At 53.0% G+C, this 18,739-nt stretch overlaps 2 protein-coding genes across 5 annotated transcripts in view; one reads left to right on the forward strand and one right to left on the reverse strand.

The window, feature by feature from the left end:
* ZNRF1 (zinc and ring finger 1) overlaps positions 1–3,290 on the forward strand; it is a 94,219-nt gene extending 90,929 nt beyond the window's left edge. Inside the window, exons 3-5 of one of the 2 annotated variants that reach the window (XM_032424558.1) lie at positions 277–382; positions 1,608–1,699; positions 2,961–3,290. In XM_032424558.1, the coding sequence (XP_032280449.1) occupies positions 277–382; positions 1,608–1,665 (164 nt within the window). In that variant the 3' untranslated portion in view covers positions 1,666–1,699; positions 2,961–3,290. The other variant, XM_032424559.1, reaches the window with a different exon arrangement.
* Positions 367–11,283, reverse strand: LDHD (lactate dehydrogenase D). Of its 3 annotated transcripts, XR_004301812.1 has the most exons (13): positions 11,192–11,283; positions 10,357–10,469; positions 9,986–10,127; positions 9,628–9,769; positions 9,343–9,502; positions 8,878–9,077; positions 8,657–8,785; positions 8,447–8,574; positions 7,800–7,890; positions 7,601–7,712; positions 4,042–7,526; positions 638–782; positions 367–447 (listed from the first exon to the last, which is right to left on the reverse strand). XR_004301812.1 is itself a non-coding variant. In XM_032424557.1 (11 exons), the coding sequence occupies exons 1-11, from the start codon at positions 11,264–11,266 to the stop codon at positions 7,361–7,363; spliced, it is 1,458 nt and encodes a 485-aa protein (XP_032280448.1). In that variant the 5' UTR covers positions 11,267–11,283; the 3' UTR covers positions 3,395–7,360. The 3 variants fall into 3 exon arrangements, 1 of the variants encoding a protein (XP_032280448.1); XR_004301811.1 differs by having other exon boundaries at positions 392–782; XM_032424557.1 differs by lacking the exons at positions 367–447; positions 638–782 and having other exon boundaries at positions 3,395–7,526.
* Between the last annotated feature and the right edge of the window lie 7,456 nt (positions 11,284–18,739).

The raw sequence follows: 18,739 nt of genomic DNA on the forward strand, positions 1-18,739 counted from the left end.
TGCTACAGGCCTGTCCCCTCCCGAGCCCATTTCACCCTCCATCCCCTGGCCGCTTCTTTGGTAATTCATCCCACTCTGTCTTCAGATAATTGATGTGCGGTGTGCATGTCTTGTCTCAGGTCAGGGTACCCTTGGTCTCCTGTGTCGCCCACACAGCCTTGCCCACTTCAGGTGACCCAAGCAGTCCCAACCAAGTTCCTAGACCTGTGCCGGCTTTGTGCCACCTGTCTGCTGGTGACTGACGCTCTCCCACTCTCCTCCGTGCCCCCTTTGCAGATGACGTGCTGACGAAAGACGCGGGTGAGTGTGTGATCTGCCTGGAGGAGTTGCTTCAGGGGGACACGATAGCCAGGCTGCCCTGCCTGTGCATTTATCACAAAAGGTACGGAAGGGCCACCAGGGCCAGGGCATCCCCATCTGAGATCCCAGAGGGTTCCTTCCCTGCAGCTGGGGGAGAGAAGGGGGGACCCTCATCACTAGCCATTCGGTCCCCACTGGTTGTGGGATGACCTGTCCTCCCGCCGAGGGCTCTAAGTGGGGTGGAGGCAGAGCAGGTCTCTGGTTTGGCAGCCTGGATGGCGAGGGCTGACAGGGAGACCTGTGGAGCCCCACAGGTTGGACGCAGTTAGGATCCCACCTGAAGGTCGGTTCTGCATCCATCTCCTTGAGCCTTTTCTTCCTCCACGGGCCCCTCTGTGTGGCCACGGCGCTAAAAGCTGCTGGAATTAACAGGGCTGAGAGTCGTCCTCGGGCTCCAGTACGAGCCTCGCTCTTGTTTCCAGCTAGAAAGAAGACACCTCCTTACCCAAGATGGGAGGACACTCTGTGCGCCATCTGCTCTTGGCTCCTTGAGTCCCAGAGCTGCTTCTGACACACAGGCTTTTTCACAGCCTGCCGCACAGGGCTACTGGCCATGAGGTGGTTGTGGTGCCTGGCACACAGATGTGGCTGGTGCCCGAGAGGCTTGAGGTCGGCCCCAGGGGAGGGGGCCTTGGCCTGGGCCCAGCACACAGTGCTCCAGTGTCCCAGGGAGGCACCACTCAGAACCAGAAGATGGAAATGTTTGGCTCTGGGGGGGAATTATGCAAATTATCTACCTGGTTCCTGTGTTTGAAGATACCCAGATGTTGGCTTCCAAATCAGAAAGCTGTCTTGGGGCAATCTCTGTTCCCTGTCTGGTTCAGATGGTCCTTTCTACAAACACTGGAGACCAGGGTTTCACTGTCAGCCTCCTGTCCGGCCCTCCCCAGCAACGTCGCTAAGCCAGAGGGCTGGCCCTCCCCTTCCACCTTCTCCAGGAAAGGCTCCATGCCGACCACAACCCACCAAGCCACATAGAGGGCCATACTCCCCACTTCCTGCAGCGCCCAGATCCACCCAATCCTATACCCACCATGCTGGGCTGATGCCTCAGGCTGAGCTGAGATCAGTCTTGGTGTTCTCCCTTCTTCCTGCTTCAAAAAGTGGGTGTCTGGTGTTTTCCCCTGAGGTCCTCATGAGCGAGATTTAGCAAACCTCTGCTCAGAAGCCTGACCCTTGGAGAATGCCCCCTAAGGAACAGCCTGGTCAGCGGTAACCTGTCTCCCCTTGCCACCTCCCTGCCTCAGTTGCATAGATTCGTGGTTTGAAGTGAACAGATCTTGTCCAGAACATCCCGCAGACTGACCCTGCTGGGCTCGCTTGCTGACTCCTCTCAAAGGTGAGCCCATGGTTGGGGATGCTCCGGGCTCAAGGCCTGGGGTCAAGTCACTCTGGGGCCTGGAGGGTAGGGAACTCAGTTGCCCTTGCACACCACACCAAGAGGGGAGCATCTTATTAGTTAGTGATTCTATGGGGGGCGGGGGGGCAGGGGCTGGTATGATTCTCCGGGAAGGATAGGAAATATGAACTCACAAGGTAATGAAGGAGAACCTGCTCAGTAGAATTAGATTCGTTGGGAAAAGACCAGTGTATTCCAGACATCTAAAGTGAGTCTCCCTGAAGAAGGTTCAGAAAGATCCCGTGGAATGTGCCGGCTGGGAGAAGCAGCAGCGTGAGCTCTAGGACCAGACCCTGGGTTTGCGCCCCGCTCCGCCTTGTGCTTGAGGGGTGGCGAGGGCGAGTCCTGTCTCTCAGGGTCTCTGCTTCTTTGGGGCCAGGGGGATAACCTCACTCCCTGTCCCCATATGGACATCCCACTTATTAAACACGACAGCCTGGGGGACGGTACGCTGTCCTCTGCGGTGCTCACCCGTGATCATGTCACTGCTGATTCTTCCCGCCTGTAGGCCACCTGCCTCTCACGCTCACACACACACACACACACACACACACACACACTCACACAGCCCACTTGCAGACGAATCTCTGCAGCAGGCCGGCACAGCCTTCCCCACCAGATGTGCACACATGGTCCCTCTCTAGCCATGCAGCCTGACTCCCCATCTCTCCCCCAGGGCACCTTGCTCCTCTGCTGACCATCCTATCCTGTCCCCCGTCCTACCTGTCCCTGCGAGTTCTGGTCCGGCACTTTCTTTTTTCTGGCAAACGAACAAAACCCGCCAGAGAAACCAAAACCCTGACTCCACCTCATCTCACATCCAAAGGTTTTGGGGCCTCTTTTCTTTTCTCTCTTGCTCTCGCTCTCTTGTTTTTGTTTGTTTTGTTTTCCTTTGTTCTTCATTAGGTTTATTTTATTTATTCCAAGTAAACTCCCAGAACAGCTGATGATGTCAGACAAATCAGGGACATTTGCTCTTTTTACCTTCCCCTCAAAAACTGAGGACACGGGGAGAAGAAAAAGCAAGGGTGAGAGTGAGGCAGAGGGACTGGGCCGGCGCCGGAGCAGGAGTCCCAACCCCGGCGGGACGTTTGGCTTCAGGCCCCAGAGCGGAACCACAGACGCCCGGCCAGCCTCGGCGGGATGCATGCGGCCGGCCTCGGCCGCCAGAGCGCGACTTAACGTGTTCCGGTCCACACAGGGACAGCCAGCCCCCGTTCCTGAGAGGAGGCATCGGACACGGGCAGAGCTGAGCTGGGGACACCAGTGGGAACAGGGCACCCCTTCTGCACTGACTTCCAGAGAATGGTTCTCCCTTTCTCCCTGAGGACACCAAATTGGATGAGAGCGAGTTTGAGAGAAGAATCAACTGCTATCCTTCCCCTCACCCCTCATCCCAGGAGGGAAAGGGCATTTTCTTTTACACCTTTGAAAGGCGTTGTGGGTCTGTCTAAAGTGTTTACAAAAAAAAAAAAAAAAATTATAAAAAAAAAGTCTAGTGTCGACTGGTGTTTTCCCTCGTGATGTTTACGGATTGCTGTCTGCCGCCCGGCTAGAACCCCCTCAGTGACAGAGACGCATGGGGCCGCGCACGGTCTCCAGTGCCCAGCGCCCCCCTGTCGGCCCTCTGTCACCAACCACTCTGCCTTGGGTGGTGGCTTTTGTTTTTGTTTTTGTTTTTTGGGGGGTTGTGGTTGTTTGTTTGTTTCCTCCATTATTCTGGCTTGGTTTTGCACTTTTCTCCCCTTGGGACCCTGATATGTAACTTCATTGCCAAAAAAACAACCCATCAAGGATCTTCTCCTCTCCATTCCCTTTTCCTCTCCCTCCTTCGCTCCTGGTTCTGGTCAGTTCAGAGGATTTAACAATCACAAGTGTCCTGCAAAAATGCCTGAACATTTTTCTTAGACCCTTGTGGATTTTTTTTTTTTCCAGAAAACTTAAACTAAAGACAAAAGACTTATTAAAGGAATATGTACAGTTATCCCTGTTTTCAGGCACTCTGTTTGAGAACATTTTAGCCATTGATGTTCACACGTGGCATCAGCCCATGCAAGATAGGTTTCTGTATTTATATATTAAAATACAAAAAAAAAAACCTTATAAAATGTTTTAAAAAATGTTCAAAGCTTGGGGGAAAAGCTTTCTTCATTAGTCAAGGTGTTTTGATATGGTATTAAAATGTCTAATAAAAGATGCACTGTGTGACTTTATTTTAATGAGGTATTATTAAACAGTCAAGAAGTGGGGCTTGAAGGCCTATCCCCCACTCCCTCACCTACCTCCTTAGCCTTCCTCCAGGCTGCTACTTGGCACTACGGGAGTGTGGAGTGGTCCTCAGAGCAGTCATGCCTGGGCAGAGTGAACCTGGCAGGTCAGACCCGAGTCCTTCAGGGTTCCTGGCCCTCCCAAGCGTCATGGAGTCCATCTGCCATCACCTGTGGAGTGCTTGTGACAGAACTCTTCAGGAAAGATCTGCGGGGGCAAAAGATCTTGCGGCCAGTGGAGGCTGTAAGGCTGTGGATTCTTCCAGGTATCGGCCCAGTCCCCGCCTTCATCCTCAGCTCCCCATCCCACGTCCCGTCCTGCCCTGCCTGTTGCTCAGTCTGCATCTCGGTGCTGACTCATGGGCATGCTTCATTGAGGCCCAGAAAGAGGCCCTGCTTTGGGGCTGAGCCAGCTCAGAGCCCTTGAACTAGAAGCAGCCACTCCGGGCTCACAAGAGTTGGCACACCTCAAGCTGGGCGGGAAGCTCAGAGCAGGGGGTAGGGACGCATGCCCGACCTGTCCCCGCGCCAGAGGGGCTCCTGGAGCGGCATTCCAGAGCCTCCCGCAGAACCTGCGGAGGAAGGCTCTGGAGGGAGATGCCTCCAAGCTTCTGTGCCCACACCCCTCCCCAGGCCTCTCGAGTGCCCTTGCCTCTGTGGGCTCTGCCTCCCCAGGCCCTGTCTCTGCAGTCCTCTAGTGTCATGCGCCTCCCGAAGCACCCACTCTGCAAGGGCAGTGCAGGCCAGCGGGCAGGTGTGAACCAAGGCGCAGGCACGCTCAGCATGTCCAGAGAAATGCTAAAGAAGAATTTGGGTCTGAGCCTGGGCCTTAGTGTCAGACCCCTGCCCCGGGATGGGGGAGCCCCCCCCCCAGGGACCAATCATCCCCAGGGTGGCAAGAGCATGAGCTCTAAACTGTCTGCATGTGAGCTCCTCTGTTGGGCAGAATGATCCTGGGGAGACGACTTTGCTCTTCTGAACTTCAGATTCAATTGCATGTGAGTGGGGGGACAGAGTCGCACAGCTCAGAGGTCACCGTGAGGGTCAGAGAATCTGCCCGGAAGCCTCTGGCACATGCACAGCCGGCTCCCTGGTAGTTCTGTCACCGCAAAGAGCACTGTTCTATTCACAGCACCTCCTGCTTCTGCCTGGCAACTGTGTCTCCCTGTTCTAAATTTAATTCCTCTAGCAAAGCTGGCCCTGGAGATCTCCTTGCCTGACCCCTGGGCCTGCAGGCGAAGGCTTCTGTGACCACCTTGGTGGCTTAGGCCATGCGGCCTTGGCAGGACCCTGGGTGAGCCAAGTGGTCATGACCCAGTGGGGCAGGCTGGAGCCCACGCCAGGCTGGTCCCTGTCCCCACTCCCAGCGACTTGCACTCCCAGCGCATGGCAGCCCTCTGCTGGCTGTGGTGTTCTCCGAATCCCCCCGGGTTGCCACCAGTCCTCTGGTGGGGGTGGGACGGGCTGGTGCAGGCTCCCCAGGTGGGACTGGTCAGTCATTCATGCTCCATCCAGGCAGCTCTCCCAAGCTCTGTCTTTCCTGGAGGGGAGGGAACCGGCAGGAACTGCGAGGGGGCTTCTGCCCCCTCCCTCCACTAAGAGCCCAGCACGCTTTGGGGGGCTTCCTGGGCAGAAGCACCTCACTAAGACCGTTCATCTAGCAGCCATTTAACAGTGTTGAGGTTTTTAGAAGGTCCTTATGCTTAGGAGATAGATGCTGAATTCTGTAGGTAAATGGTGTCAAGAAATGTGTAACTCAATTCCAGATGGTTCCCCAGAAAGTACACACACAAAGCAAATAAGGCAAAAATAGTCACTTGAGTCTTCAGGGGCTGGTATTTCAGTGAACAGTGTGCTTGTTCTTTCAGCTCATCAAAGAAGAGCCGTCCCCAGTAAGGGGAGAAACCTCCATTGCAGACTTCTCCCCTGAGCTCAGGGGCGAGGCAGTCGGGTGGAGGTGGGGGGTGCGGCCAGGGAGCCGTATGTCCAGACACGCGCGGCTGATGCTTAGATTGTTCATGGAGCGGGGTCGCTTGGGGAGAGCCGGTGAGGCTTGCCCCCACACCACCCCTTGGCCCAGCAACTGCTCGTGGCCCCGGGGTAGAAACGTCACAGAGGAGCAAACTGGGCTGAGTCCAGCGTTAAGAGTGGCTTCCAAGAACCAAGTTGGGCTGAGGAGTCCCAGAAGGGCAGCCTCTGCCCAGGGCCTGGACAGCTGATGGGGAGAGGAGGGGCGGGGTCCAAGGGGTGGAGGCAGGGAAGGAGCTCAACGGTGGCTTGTGGGGGTAAGGGGAGATGGGAGGGTCCAACTGGCCTCCCTGCTTTGCTCACCCAGCACCTTTGCTCAGGGGCCAAGGGAGATGGGCCCGCATGATGGGCTCCTGGGGCGGAGTTTAGAGACTGGCTTCCAGGACACCAAGCCTCCCCCACCCCAACCTTGGGGAAGTAGGGAGGGGGACCCAGGGCAGGGAGCTGTAGGCCCTGGACAGAGGTGAGTCCTGGGTGCCGCTGCCCAGCGCGGATGCTCTGGTGTGGGGCGCCCTCTTGTGGGCTTGGGAATAACTGACAAGTTCACGGACCAAGCGGTCTGGCCAGGGATCCTAAAGCCCGGGGAGGCCCAGGGGAGGGCAGATCCTGACTTGGAGGGGAAAAGCTAGTAATCTGATACATCACAGCATGGAGCAGTATAATACAAGGAGAAAAATTTCACTTCCATTTCCACTGATTGGCAACAGCCACTTGGAGAACATGTTCAGAATGTTCTTAGGCCCAGTCTAGGCTAAGGTGGGTGGTCTGTCGTGAGGGATGTCGGCCATGGGCCATGGATGTCATCCTCAGGCACTGGTCTTCTCACCAGCAGCAGATGGGACAGGGACCTGGGTCCCTGGAAGTGATTTTCAGGAGCCTAAGCACCATCCCCTCCCAGGCTGCAGTAAGTCAGAGGACAGGCAGGGGAGAAGGGACGAGGGACAAGGACAAAGGTCAGAGAACCTGAAGGAGGTAGGGAGGGCAGGCACAGGAGGCCATTCACAGGCACTGTCTGCTCATCTCCAGACTGCTGCAAATGGGGTTCTGGTTTATTTCAGGGGTCCAAGGACACCTACACCAGGAAAGCATGTTCCTGTCACCAGACAAGTGGAGTAAGGCTAAGAGAGCTCAGTCCCTGAGGCCTTGCCCCTGGCCCCCGGCAGCAGGGAGGCCCTGACCAAGGGGAAGGCAGGCAAGGACCCCTGCAGGTCTGGGCCAAGACAGAACTGTTCTGTGACAAGAAGGAAGGTTCCAGAACAGGAAGTTCCACTGTCTGGGGGCTTGTGGGCCAAGGGCTTGGAGCCCCTCACAGCACCTTGCCTGGGTTCATGAGGCCTCGGGGATCCAGCATGGCCTTCAGCTGCCGCATGATCTCTATGCCCACGGCGCCCACCTCCTCCTGTAGCAGCTGCCGCTTGCCCAGCCCAATGCCGTGTTCCCCAGTACACGTCCCGTGGAGTGCCAGTGCCCGCCTGGGAGGCAGTGAAGAGATCCTCAGCAGGGTGCTCCTCCGCCCCTCCCCACCAGCCAAGGGTTTTGCTCTTACCTGCCCAGATGTTCTCCAAAGGCCTTGACCCTGCGCAACTCCTCGGCGTCCTCTGGGTCCGCCAGCAGGATGCAGTGGAAATTGCCATCGCCCACGTGTCCAACAATGGTTCCTGGGGGCCCAGAAGACAGAGCTGCTGCCCCAGCCCAGCCCATCCCCCTTCCCTCCCTCATGGCGCTCCAGCAGTGGGCATGCCAACCTGTGAGTCCCGAGGCCTTCAGGTCCTCCTTGGTCTGCACCAGGATCTCCGGCAGCCGGGAGATGGGCACACACACGTCGGTGGAATAGCCCTAGTTGGGGGCAGGTTTGTGAGGTTCTCCCCCCTCACCCCCCGCCGCCCCGGACGTTAAGAGGTCCTTGTGGTCAAGGTTAAGAACAGGTCAGAGGAGGCTTGGCCTCACCCACAAAAACTAGCTGCTTTTCTCTAGGCCTGTTTCCCCTGGACAACTGGACAAATGGCCAGAGTGAGTGCCCTGCCCTGCCCGCGGAGGCTTCCCCAGCTCTCACCTTGCTCCCCGCCCGGCTCCGTGCAGGGCCCTGAGCGGCCCACGAGGCCGAGCCTTTGCACGTGCTGCCTGGAGCCCAGTGTCCCCTTCCTGTTGGCTGACCCCTTCCGCTTCATCATCTCTCTCCAGCCAGCCTCACAAACCCTAAGAGCACCTGCGCTGTCCCTGTGCCCAGGCGGGGCTCCCTCCCGAGGGTTTGGCAGACAACTACTCTCCCCGCTAGACAGTGTCTGAGAAACAGCTGGGTAGGGGCAATGCTGCCCACGGTGGGTCTCAGCCTACTGCTCGGGACAACAGGGTGGCGGGCTGGGGGTGCCGCCACCACCCCAGGCCAACTCACCTTGCAGCCCGGCCGCAGGGCCAGAGTGGCGTACCAGGCGTTGTGCCGCGCCGCCCAGAGCCGGCTGCGCTCCTCGGCCTCCTTGGCCCAGAAGAAGTGGGAGGCTCCGTTGTGCTGGCTGATCTCCTCTGCAAGGGGGGGGTGGGGTGTCACACGGGGCCTTACTCAGGGCCAGCCTGTGCCCCCCCACCCCACAGCACCCCAGCACACCTGCCCGCTCTATCTGCTCGGCCAGTGCCCGCTCAGATCCGTGGAACTCGAGGAAGAGTGTGGGCGCCACGGAGCAGGTCAGCCGGCCGTACCTGTTGCAGGCATCCATCATGACTTCATCCAGAAACTCTGGGGCCAAGGAGAGGGCAGGTGAGGGGAGGCCGACTTCAAAGGGGGCCTCTTCCGGGGAGCCCACCTGGACTGCCCAGTCCCCAGCTCACCGATGCGGGCCAGGGGCACTGCAGCCTGGAGGATGTGAACAGTGGTGTCCATGGCTGCCTGGACACTGGGAAATGCACAGGTGGCGGCCACCGTGGCCTCAGGGGCAGGGTGCAGGCGCAGGGTGGCAGCTGTGATGAGTCCTAGCGTCCCCTCAGAGCCCACAAAGAGCCCCGTGAGGTTGTAGCCAGCTGCACTCTTCCTGGACCCCGGGGACACATAAGGTAGGTGAGTGCCCAGCCATGAGATGCTGGGTTTCTGGCCGCAAGCCTGAGCCGGAAGCCCAGCTCCGTCCGCCAGGCCCCTGCCAGGTGGGGGCGTCGGCCCAGCCTGCCATCACGACAGCTGTTCCTTGCACAGCCCCAACTGGCCTGGCGCAGGAAGAACTGAGTCTCAGACCGGAGCAGACTCACTGGCCTGGCCCACCAATCCGGAGGCCCCCATTTCCGTGGGGAGAGGGTGCTCACCGGAAGTGCCGGCCGGGGCCTGCGGTATGAAGCAGCCGGCCGCCAGGCAGCACCACCTCCAGGTTGAGCACGTTGTCCCGCATCGTGCCATAGCGCACAGCATTGGTGCCGGAGGCCGCCGTGGCCGCCATGCCACAGAGCGAGGCGTCTGCGCCTGGGTCTGCAGGGCAGAGTGCGGCCTGGGGCAAGTACCCGGGGATGGAGGGGTCCCCTCGCGCCCCAGAAACAGCCCTGCCACCTGGGAGCCTTCAGGGCCCCAGGGAAGGGCCTCAAGTTCCAGCCTACCCACAGGAAACCAGAGGCCACTGTCCCGCAGGTAAGTGTTGAGAGTTTTGCGGGTGACGCCTGGCTCCACCACCACAGAGAAGTCCTCCACATTCAGCTTCAGGATTCGGTCCATGTGGGTCAGGTTCATGCAGACACCACCCTGGCAGGAAGGGGTGCCGAGGAGCTGTTGGACCCGCGTCTTCCCAGAGCCAGGCCACCTTCCATAGGATCTCATCTCCAGGCTGACCTGGCAGCCGGTCCGGAGCCCGCCCCCCGCCCCCCATGGCAGGTAAGGCGGGGTGGAGGCAGCCACTAGTGTGACAAGTGGGAGGGGGCCAGAGCCCAGGCAGGGCGGGGGCGGGGGGGGGCTGCCTACCTGCACGGCACAGACTCCACCCTCAAGCCCGGTGCCAGTGCCAAACGGGATGATGGGCACTCCTTGGCTGTAGCACAGGGCTGCCAGCCGGCTGACCTGTTCCACGTTCTGGGGCCACACCACGACGCCTGGAGGTTGGCACCTAGAACCAGACCCTTAGCAGTTTCTGGGAGCATGGTACCCACTGGTCCTGCTCATTCCCAAGGAGCCCCAAGGTATCACAGGGCCTGAGGCTACACGGTGGGAGAGGGATGGGTGTGGAGGAGAGGCAGAGAAGGCCAGAGCCCCCCTAAAACGGATGGGTGGGGGAGAAGACGGCCCAGGCCTCTTACTCCCAGCCCAGGGCTCCGGTGGGGGAGGGGCCCCCACACCTGTGCATGGACTCATCGTGCCCATGCTGCTCCCGGTCGGCGGCAGCGGTGGACGTGTGCGGGCTCCCCACAACTGCCTTCAGAGCCTCCACAAAGCCTTTGCTGAGCTCGCCCTGCAGAGAAGAAACGCACTGCCAGAGTCGCTCGGAGGCACCTGGGGCCCCCGTGGCAGGTCCTGGAGTGGGGGAGGGGCTGCCGGCACTTCTGGCCTCCCCACGCCCCACTGACACCACCCCGCGGGCCAGCACCGCTAGGCCTTGCCAGTGGGCCCACTGGAAGCAAACCCACTCTACAAAGATGCCCCTTTCCAAACAGAACCATCGAGGTCAATGTTTCTCGTGGGAAAAAACACCACCTGGGTAAAGATAGGAGCCAGATTCACTCTACATTCACAGGGTTCCATAACGTAGCCAGCCCTGCCTAAGTGGCTCGGAAGGGTTACTTACTCTGCCCGTCCTCCAACACTGCCCCAGGCGCACCGAGAAACGCCGAGCTTGATAAAGAAGGAATGGGAGCCTCACGGCCAGTCCACAGAGGGGCGCCGCCTCCCACATTCTTACCTCCCAGGCATTGTTTCTTAAAATGTGTCTGCACATTTGGGAGCCCCAAAGAGGGCGCCCTGGAGCCCATACGCTTTTAATTTTACACCCCATTTATAGTCCCATTTGTGGCAGCTGGGGGGGCCTCGGCCCATCTCACTCAACACCCACGCTTGGCAGAGTGAGCCCAGCGATCCTCTGCTCAAGGTCACAGGGTGCTGGTGCAGCGCAGAGCCTGGCGGAAACTTGGCATCTGGCCGCCCACCCTCCAGCGGGCTTCCCCTCCCCCCACCTACCTGCGTTCCCCTGGAGCAGTAGCCCCTCCAGGGGAACAGCCCCCAGGTCGCGGCAGCGCGGAGCAGACTGGCCATAGCTGGGTGCGCACTGAGGCGGGTGGCCAGGTGGCCGCGCCAGCCCATTGGCTGTGCAGGGGGTGGGGCTGCTTAAGGTGGCGCGGCCTTAAGGTGGCCCTGCCAGACCCTGCTGAGTCGGGCACGGCAGCAGGCTTGTGTCAGTACTCCCAACGGAGAGGTGAGGCTTACCTAACACAAAGGGGAACAGGAGAGCAGCTTCTTTTGGGCTTAACGCTCTGCGGTGGCTTCCCTTGGTCTTTCAAACAAAGACAGGCTCCTTGCCATGGACTTAAACGCCCTGCCGGTCCCTGCTCCCCTCTCCATCAACCCCACTTCTTAACAATCTCCTCTTTGGCGTCTGAGTTCCAGTTTCCCTTTGGGTTCCTGTATCCCCTGAGCTCCAGCTCATCTCAGGGCCTTGGCGCACACCCTTTGTCTCTCTTACCCTGCAACTCTCAGCTGGTGTCACAGTTAGAGGGGACCGAGAGCAGGACTGTGAGGAGGGAAGTGCATGGAGCCAACTTCGGGGATGGGATGGAGTAGGGCAGTGAGGCAAGTCCGGAAGGCTCCCTGGAAGAGGAGAGCTAAGTGTGCGTTATAGTTCACCAGCTAAGTAAAGGAAAAGCCGGCTGTCCTTTCATCTCCACCCTCCCGCTGGGTGAATTTCAGAACCATCCTGCAGTGATGGGGCTGCCGCTCTTGAAGCTCTTCCAAGCTCCGTTTTCCTTCCACAGCAAATTTGGAGAAGCATGCTGCTAACATTACTAAGATAAAGCTATTCCCAGCTTTGTTTTTCTTCTCAATTGAATCATGAATACAAACTCCTACTTGGGTCCTTCTCCCCAGCCACGTTTGAATGAATTCACATTTCCACTCTCTGTGTGTTGCTTAACTGGCTTGTCTCAAAAAACGTCTCTTTTACAGTTGGTTAGTTCAAATCAAGATCTCGTGAAAGTCCACACAATGCATTTGGTTAACATGTCTCATAAATCTCTTTTCATCTCTAGCGGTTTCCCTCTCCCCTCACTTTTTTCCCATGCCATTTATTTGTTAAAGAAACTGGGTCGCATGGGACTCGTGGGTGGCTCAGTCGGTTAAGTTTCTGCCTTCAGTTCAGGTCATGATCCCAGGGTCCTGGGATCGAGCCCCACATCGGGCTCCTTGCTCGGCAGGGAGTCTGCTTCTCCCTCTGCCTGCAGCTCCCCCTGCTTGTGTTCTCTCTATGTCAGATAAATAAATAAAATCTTTAAAAATAAATAAATAAAAGAAACTGGATAGCTTGTTTTGCAGAATTCTCCACATTCTGTATGTGGATGATTGCATCCATGTGGTATTGTTTAATATCTTCCTCTAGTCTCTGTATTTCACGTAAATTGTTAGATCAAGATGTGGCACTGTCCAGTACAACTTTCTGTTACTTACGGAAGTGTTCTGTATCTGTGCTTCCATTAGCCACACGTAGCTAATGGTCCTGGAGGTACCTATGATCGGAGGAGAGACGCCAGGGAGAGTTTGTGGCAAACCCTAAAAGAAGAACCCCAGTATAGATCTCTAAGGTTTGGGAGCAGGGTCATGACATTTGCAACAGAGACTATACACCATTCAAAAAAGTACCGCTGGCCCACTACTAGGTCCTGGTTATGATGGTGAATGTGACCACAAGACATCAAGTGCCCACATGGCCGGAGGTGGCCATCATGAGCTGTGAACGTTCTATCAGACTCACCGAGTCATAAAGGCAGATGGGTCCAAAACAACCCAGCACTAGACAAAAGCGAAATAGACAAAATTGGGCACAAGCAGGGCCAGAGGGCAAAGTAAGCTGCACAGGTAGGTGGCTTGGATCCCCAGGTCACCCACCATTGCCTGGCCAGCACCTTTCCCTCAGCTCACACCTATATGGCCATAACAGGGAGCTCTTATTACCAGCTGATAGAAGAAGGAAGAGTTCAAGCCCGATTCATGAATGGGTTGGCTCAGTATGAGGGTGTATGCTAACAATGGAGTATCACTGCACTGTAGCTCCACTTAGGGGTAACTGAAGTCCCTCCAGTCGGCAGAGCTCCAGGTCACGCACCTGATCATCCCCTTTCGTAAAAAGAAAAATGGCCCGATAGAACAATAAGTATAGGCTCATGGGCAACGGTGAATGGCTTGAAGGAGAAAGATTGGAAAATCAGGGTCCAAGAGGTTTGGAGAAGAGGCATGTAGATGGATCTCTAGGAGTAAGCACAAAGTGGGATCTCTGGAGCACGGGCATCGCATGTTAACGCCCACTAGCGAGCATCTGCCACGGAAGAGACCAAACGAAGCAGATAGCATGCTTCTGCCGGTTATCATTGGCCAATGATATCAGTGGTCAGTGAGCACTCCAGTGCTGGCACATGGTAGTAGGGATAGAGGCAAAAAATGAATCCACTAGCATGGAACCCACTCACTACGGCTGATCTGGCTACTGCCACTGCTGGGTGTTCACCCTGCTGCAACACTGAATCCCCCACCTAGTACCATTCCTCAAGGAGACCAGCCAGCCTCTTGGTCACAAGTCAGTTGTATTGGACTTCCTCCATTCTGAAAGGGGAGCAATTTATGCGGGCTGAAATCAACACAACACATATTGTGCATCTGGGTTTGCTTCTCCTGCCTCCAAAGCCTCAGCCAGCCCTACTGTCTGAAGGTTCCCAGAGTATTTGATCCACCAACATGGTATACCACATAACATCACCTAAGACCGAACAACCCACTCTTTTTTTTTTTTTTTTTTTGGTCAGGTCAGAGGCCACTGACCTTACAGAGCAATGATGGAATGGCCTTTGGGAGGTAAAACTGAGGCGCTAGTTTGGACATGCATCTACTCAACTGTAGTGCAAGAAGAGGAAGATATTTTTATATAACTAACAGATAAAAGGTGAGTATCAAAATGACTTCCAACTTTTTATTTTGGAATAGATTTTGGTTAGACTTCCAAAAAGATTGCAGAAATAGTACAGGGATTTCTTATATACCCTTAACTTGCTTTTCACTAGTGTTTACATTATATATAACCACAGTACAGTTGTCAAAACTAAGAACTAGTAAAATATTCATTGATAGAGAATTGGTGCAAATTTGATTTCACCAGCTCTCCCACTAATGTCCTCTTGTTTTTGGGGGGGCGGTGGGGGAGCTGTTTGGTCCAGGATCTAATCCATCATCTCATTCTGCATTTAGTTGTCTTGGCTCCTTTGTCTCCTACAGTCTGTGACAATTCCTTAGTCTTTCCTTGTCTTTCTGACCTTGACATTTTGAGGAGTACTGGTCAGTTACTTTACTGAATGTTTTTCAGTTTGGATTGTCTGATGTTTTCTCATGAGTAGATTGAGGTCATCCGTTTTTGGCAAGAATACCACAGAAGCGATGTACCCTTCTCAACATATCGTATCTGTGGTTTAAGATGTCAATATGTCTTATTAGCAGTGACGTTTACTTTGATCACTTGGTTGAGGGCATGTCTGTGGGGTTTCTGCACTGTGAAGTTACTATTTTTCTCTTTTTAATTAACAAATATATTGGGGTAGATGCTTGAAGACTGTGCCAATATCCTGTTTCCTCTCACTTTCATCCGCTATTTTTAGCATCTACTGGTGGATCTTGCCTACACTAGTTGTTTTTGTGGTATTGTTCTAATGGTGATTTTCTACTTCTCTTATTCCTTCTATATTATTTTTTTTCCTTCTATATTATTTAATTAGAATCATTCTCTAAGGAAGAGCCATCCCTTCTGCCTTATTTATTTATTTACTTATTCAATTATTTATTTATTACCAATATGAATTCATGGATATTTATTTTATTCCATAGGTTATAATCTAATACTGTTATTATTTTGTGGCTCAGTCAGTTCTCGCTTTGGCCACTTGGAGGCCTCTGTCATATGGGTTTCTCTACTCTTTAGACAAGCCCACAGCTTTTTTTGAGCACTGTCTTACTTTCTAGTACTATAAGATGCTCCAGGCTCATCTTGTCTTTCCCCTGCTCAGACCCAGTAACCAACCACTTTTCCAAGGACTTCTGGCTCCTTTTAGTGGAGAATAGTATTTAGAACTCAAGATTTGCGTGTTAGATGTGCTCCTAAACTCAACAATAAGAAAACAAAAAGCGTGATTAAAAAATGGGCAAAAGATCTGAACGGACACTTCACCAAAGAAAACATACAGATGGAAAATAAGCATATGAGAAGATGCTCAATATCACCTGTCATCACAAAATTACAAGTTAAAACAAGATGCCACTATGCACCTATTAGAATGATGAAAAATTTTAAAAAACTGACATCAAACGCTGACAAGGACACAGAGCAACAAGAATTCTCATTCACTTTTAGAAGGAATGCAAAATGGCACAGTCACTTTGGAAGACAGTTTGACAGTTTCTTACAAAGCTAAACATAGTCTTACCATATGATCTAGCAGTCATGTTCCTAAGTACTTACCCAATTGAGTTGAAAACGTATGTCTCTACAGAAGTCTGCACATGAATGTTTACAGCAGCTTTATTCATAATCTCCAAAAACCAGAAACAACCAAGATGTCCATCCAAAGGTGAATGGGTAAGCCAACCATAGTCCATTTAAACAAGGGAATACTTGTCAGCTCCAAAAATCACAAAAAGACATGGAATCAAAAATGCATAGTGCCAAGTGAAAGAAATCAGTCTGAAAAAGCCACATGCTATATGATTCCAACCATGTGACATTCTGGAAAAGATAAAACTAGGGAGGCAATAAAAAGACCAGTGGTTGCCAGGGATTTGAGCTGCAGGGGATGAATACATGAACTACAGGGGATTTTTAGGGTGGTAAAACTATTCTGTATGATACGGTAATGGTGGATATATGACCTTATACACTGTTCAAAACCTATAGGACTTTACAACACCAAGAGTGAACCTTACTGCAAACATATTTTTTAAAAATCATTTAGGGGGTTGGAAGATCCCAGGAAATAATGCAGGCTATGACAAGAGAATCTAACTGTAGCTTTCTAAATGTATGAAGCAACCTCACTGAAGAGGGTGCGGGAAAGAAGAGCTGACCTAAGTAACTTTAGGAATGGAGTGTGTAAGACTAAAGGCAAAAGAAAATGCCCATAAGTACTATGCTCTAGGCAGTACCACAGGGGCATGAATTAACAGTTCAGATACAACCATACATATATACTGGATTGATTGAATAAATAAATAAATGGGGAGAAGAGACAAGTTCCCCATGCAGGAGAATTCCAAATAAGTTATGTAGATACTCAACCCTAAAGATAGGGAGCATAATTTCCCACTCCAAAAATGTGGGCTGTTCATAGTGACTTCCTTCCAAAGGGTACAGTATGGAAAGGGGAAAGGAAAAGAGTCACTTTGCAGTGGAGAGATCTGACAAACACTAGTTGGCCAAGGTCAACACCAACAGTCATAAGTCGTGTTGATAGCATGTACCTGCACTGGGTTCGAGAGTATCCTCCCAAAATTCATGTCCTTCCCAAGACCTCAGAATTTGACTCTATTTGGAAATTGGGTCATTGCAGATGTAATTAGTTAAGATGGGGTGATTCTGGAGTAGGGTTGGCCCTTAATCCAATATGATTGGTGTCCTTGTAAGAAGAGGAGAAGAGACATAGGGATGAGCTGAAAATGTCGTGTGACAGAGGAGGCAGGGACTGATGTGCTGCCGCAGGAGCCGAGGAAGCTAGGGAAAGCACTGGAAGCTAGAGAGGAGCAAAGAAGGATCTTCCCGTAGGATTCAGATGTGGCATGGCCTTGCCAACGTCTTGATTTCAGACTTGCAGGCTGCAGAACCAGGAAAGAACAAATTTATTTTATAGCTTTAAGCCAGTCTGTGGTACTTTGTTAGGACAGCCCTAGGAAACTGATATAGTACCCTTAACATGATATGATGAAAATGGTCCTTTAGCTTTCCTCCCCAGAACCCATAACTCCTGTCTAGTCAGGAGGAAAACACCAAACAAATGTCAGTAGAGGAGCATCCTACAAAATACGGACTAGAACTCCTCAGAACTGTCAACGTCATCAAAAACAAGGGAAGTCAGAGAAACGGTCACAGCCAAGAAGGGCCTATCTCTTAATCCGCTAGAGCTGCTGAGACCATTAACAACAACATGTGCTTCTCATAGTTCTGGAGGCCAGGAAGTCTGAGCTTTAGTCTTTCCATTTGTAAACAGAGGTATCTGGACCAATAGACACCCTGATCCATTCTGTTTCTGGATCTACTCATGAAAAATGGGAATCTTTGATTCAACTGCTTAATTTTGTAATAATACTTGGTCCAATAGTACTCATACCCATGTCTTTTTTATTTTTTATTTTTTAAGATTTATTTGGGAGAGAGGCACCTGGGTGGCTCAGTCATTAGGCGTCTGCCTTCGGCTCAGGTCATGATCCCAGAGTCCTGGGATCGAGCCCCGCATCGGGCTCCCTGCTCCGCGGGAAGCCTGCTTCTCCCTCTCCCACTCCCCCTGCTTGTGTTCCCTCTCTCGCTGTCTCTCTGTCAAATAAATAAATAAAAATCTTTAAAAAAAAAAGAAATTATCTCTAAATCCTCTATAAAAATAATGCATCCAGTACTAAAACTTTTCAGAATGACTATGACTTTGTTTTTTCACTTTACAAACTATTCTTCATTTTATTTTTTATTTTTATTTTTTTAAATTCAATTAGCCAACGTATAGTACATCATTAGTTTCCCATGTCGAGTTCAATAATTCATTAGTTGCGCATAACACAGAATGACTATGACTTTTTTGCCGAGCCAAGATCTGGCCAGCAGGAGAAACAGGCTGAAGGGGCAGCTCCCTCCTCTGGCACGGGTACCACTCATCCCCCTCAGGTGGTTGCCTCTGAAAAGCTGGGTGTTGCTGGTAGCAAGGTGCGGGCTGCGTAGGAAGCACCTGGTACCCTCAGGTGGCCAGGACTACAAAATTGGATGATCCCGGTCATGGCTGCATTTCAAGCATCATAAGATCCTGCTCCTGTCATTCTTTCATTCCTCATCTATTGCAAGCACAGTCCTGGAAAGGCAGAGAGAAATGAAACAGTCCCTTGTATACCCAGGGGATCCTTAGATATAACCTGTCTAAGCCATTGGCCATGTGAGAATCCTTCACTCATCAGGGAGAAAGACTTGTCAGACGCTCAGGAAGATAACTGGATTTTGCAAGGTTCAAGCTGTTCCGTTTATGTTTAATTTATGTTTAAAACGAAGGAACAAAAGCATGAGGTATTCACTTTCCTCGGATTTGGGGGAATTTTTTTGCGAGCTTCCTACTTTGTAATTTTACCGGGAGAAAAAGAGATGGAAGGCCACTTCTCAGAGCCCCCAGACAAGGAAGGAAAAGCTGTGATCAGGTCTCACTCCCTCCCAGCATCTCAAGTATGAAAGAGGGAGGCAGGTCGACTTGCTGGGAGGAAGGGAAACCAGATGGAGTGGTGTTGTCAGACACTGGG

The sequence above is a fragment of the Phoca vitulina genome, unplaced genomic scaffold (assembly GCF_004348235.1).
Source record: "Phoca vitulina isolate PV1807 unplaced genomic scaffold, GSC_HSeal_1.0 scaffold30, whole genome shotgun sequence".
NCBI lineage: Eukaryota > Metazoa > Chordata > Mammalia > Carnivora > Phocidae > Phoca > Phoca vitulina.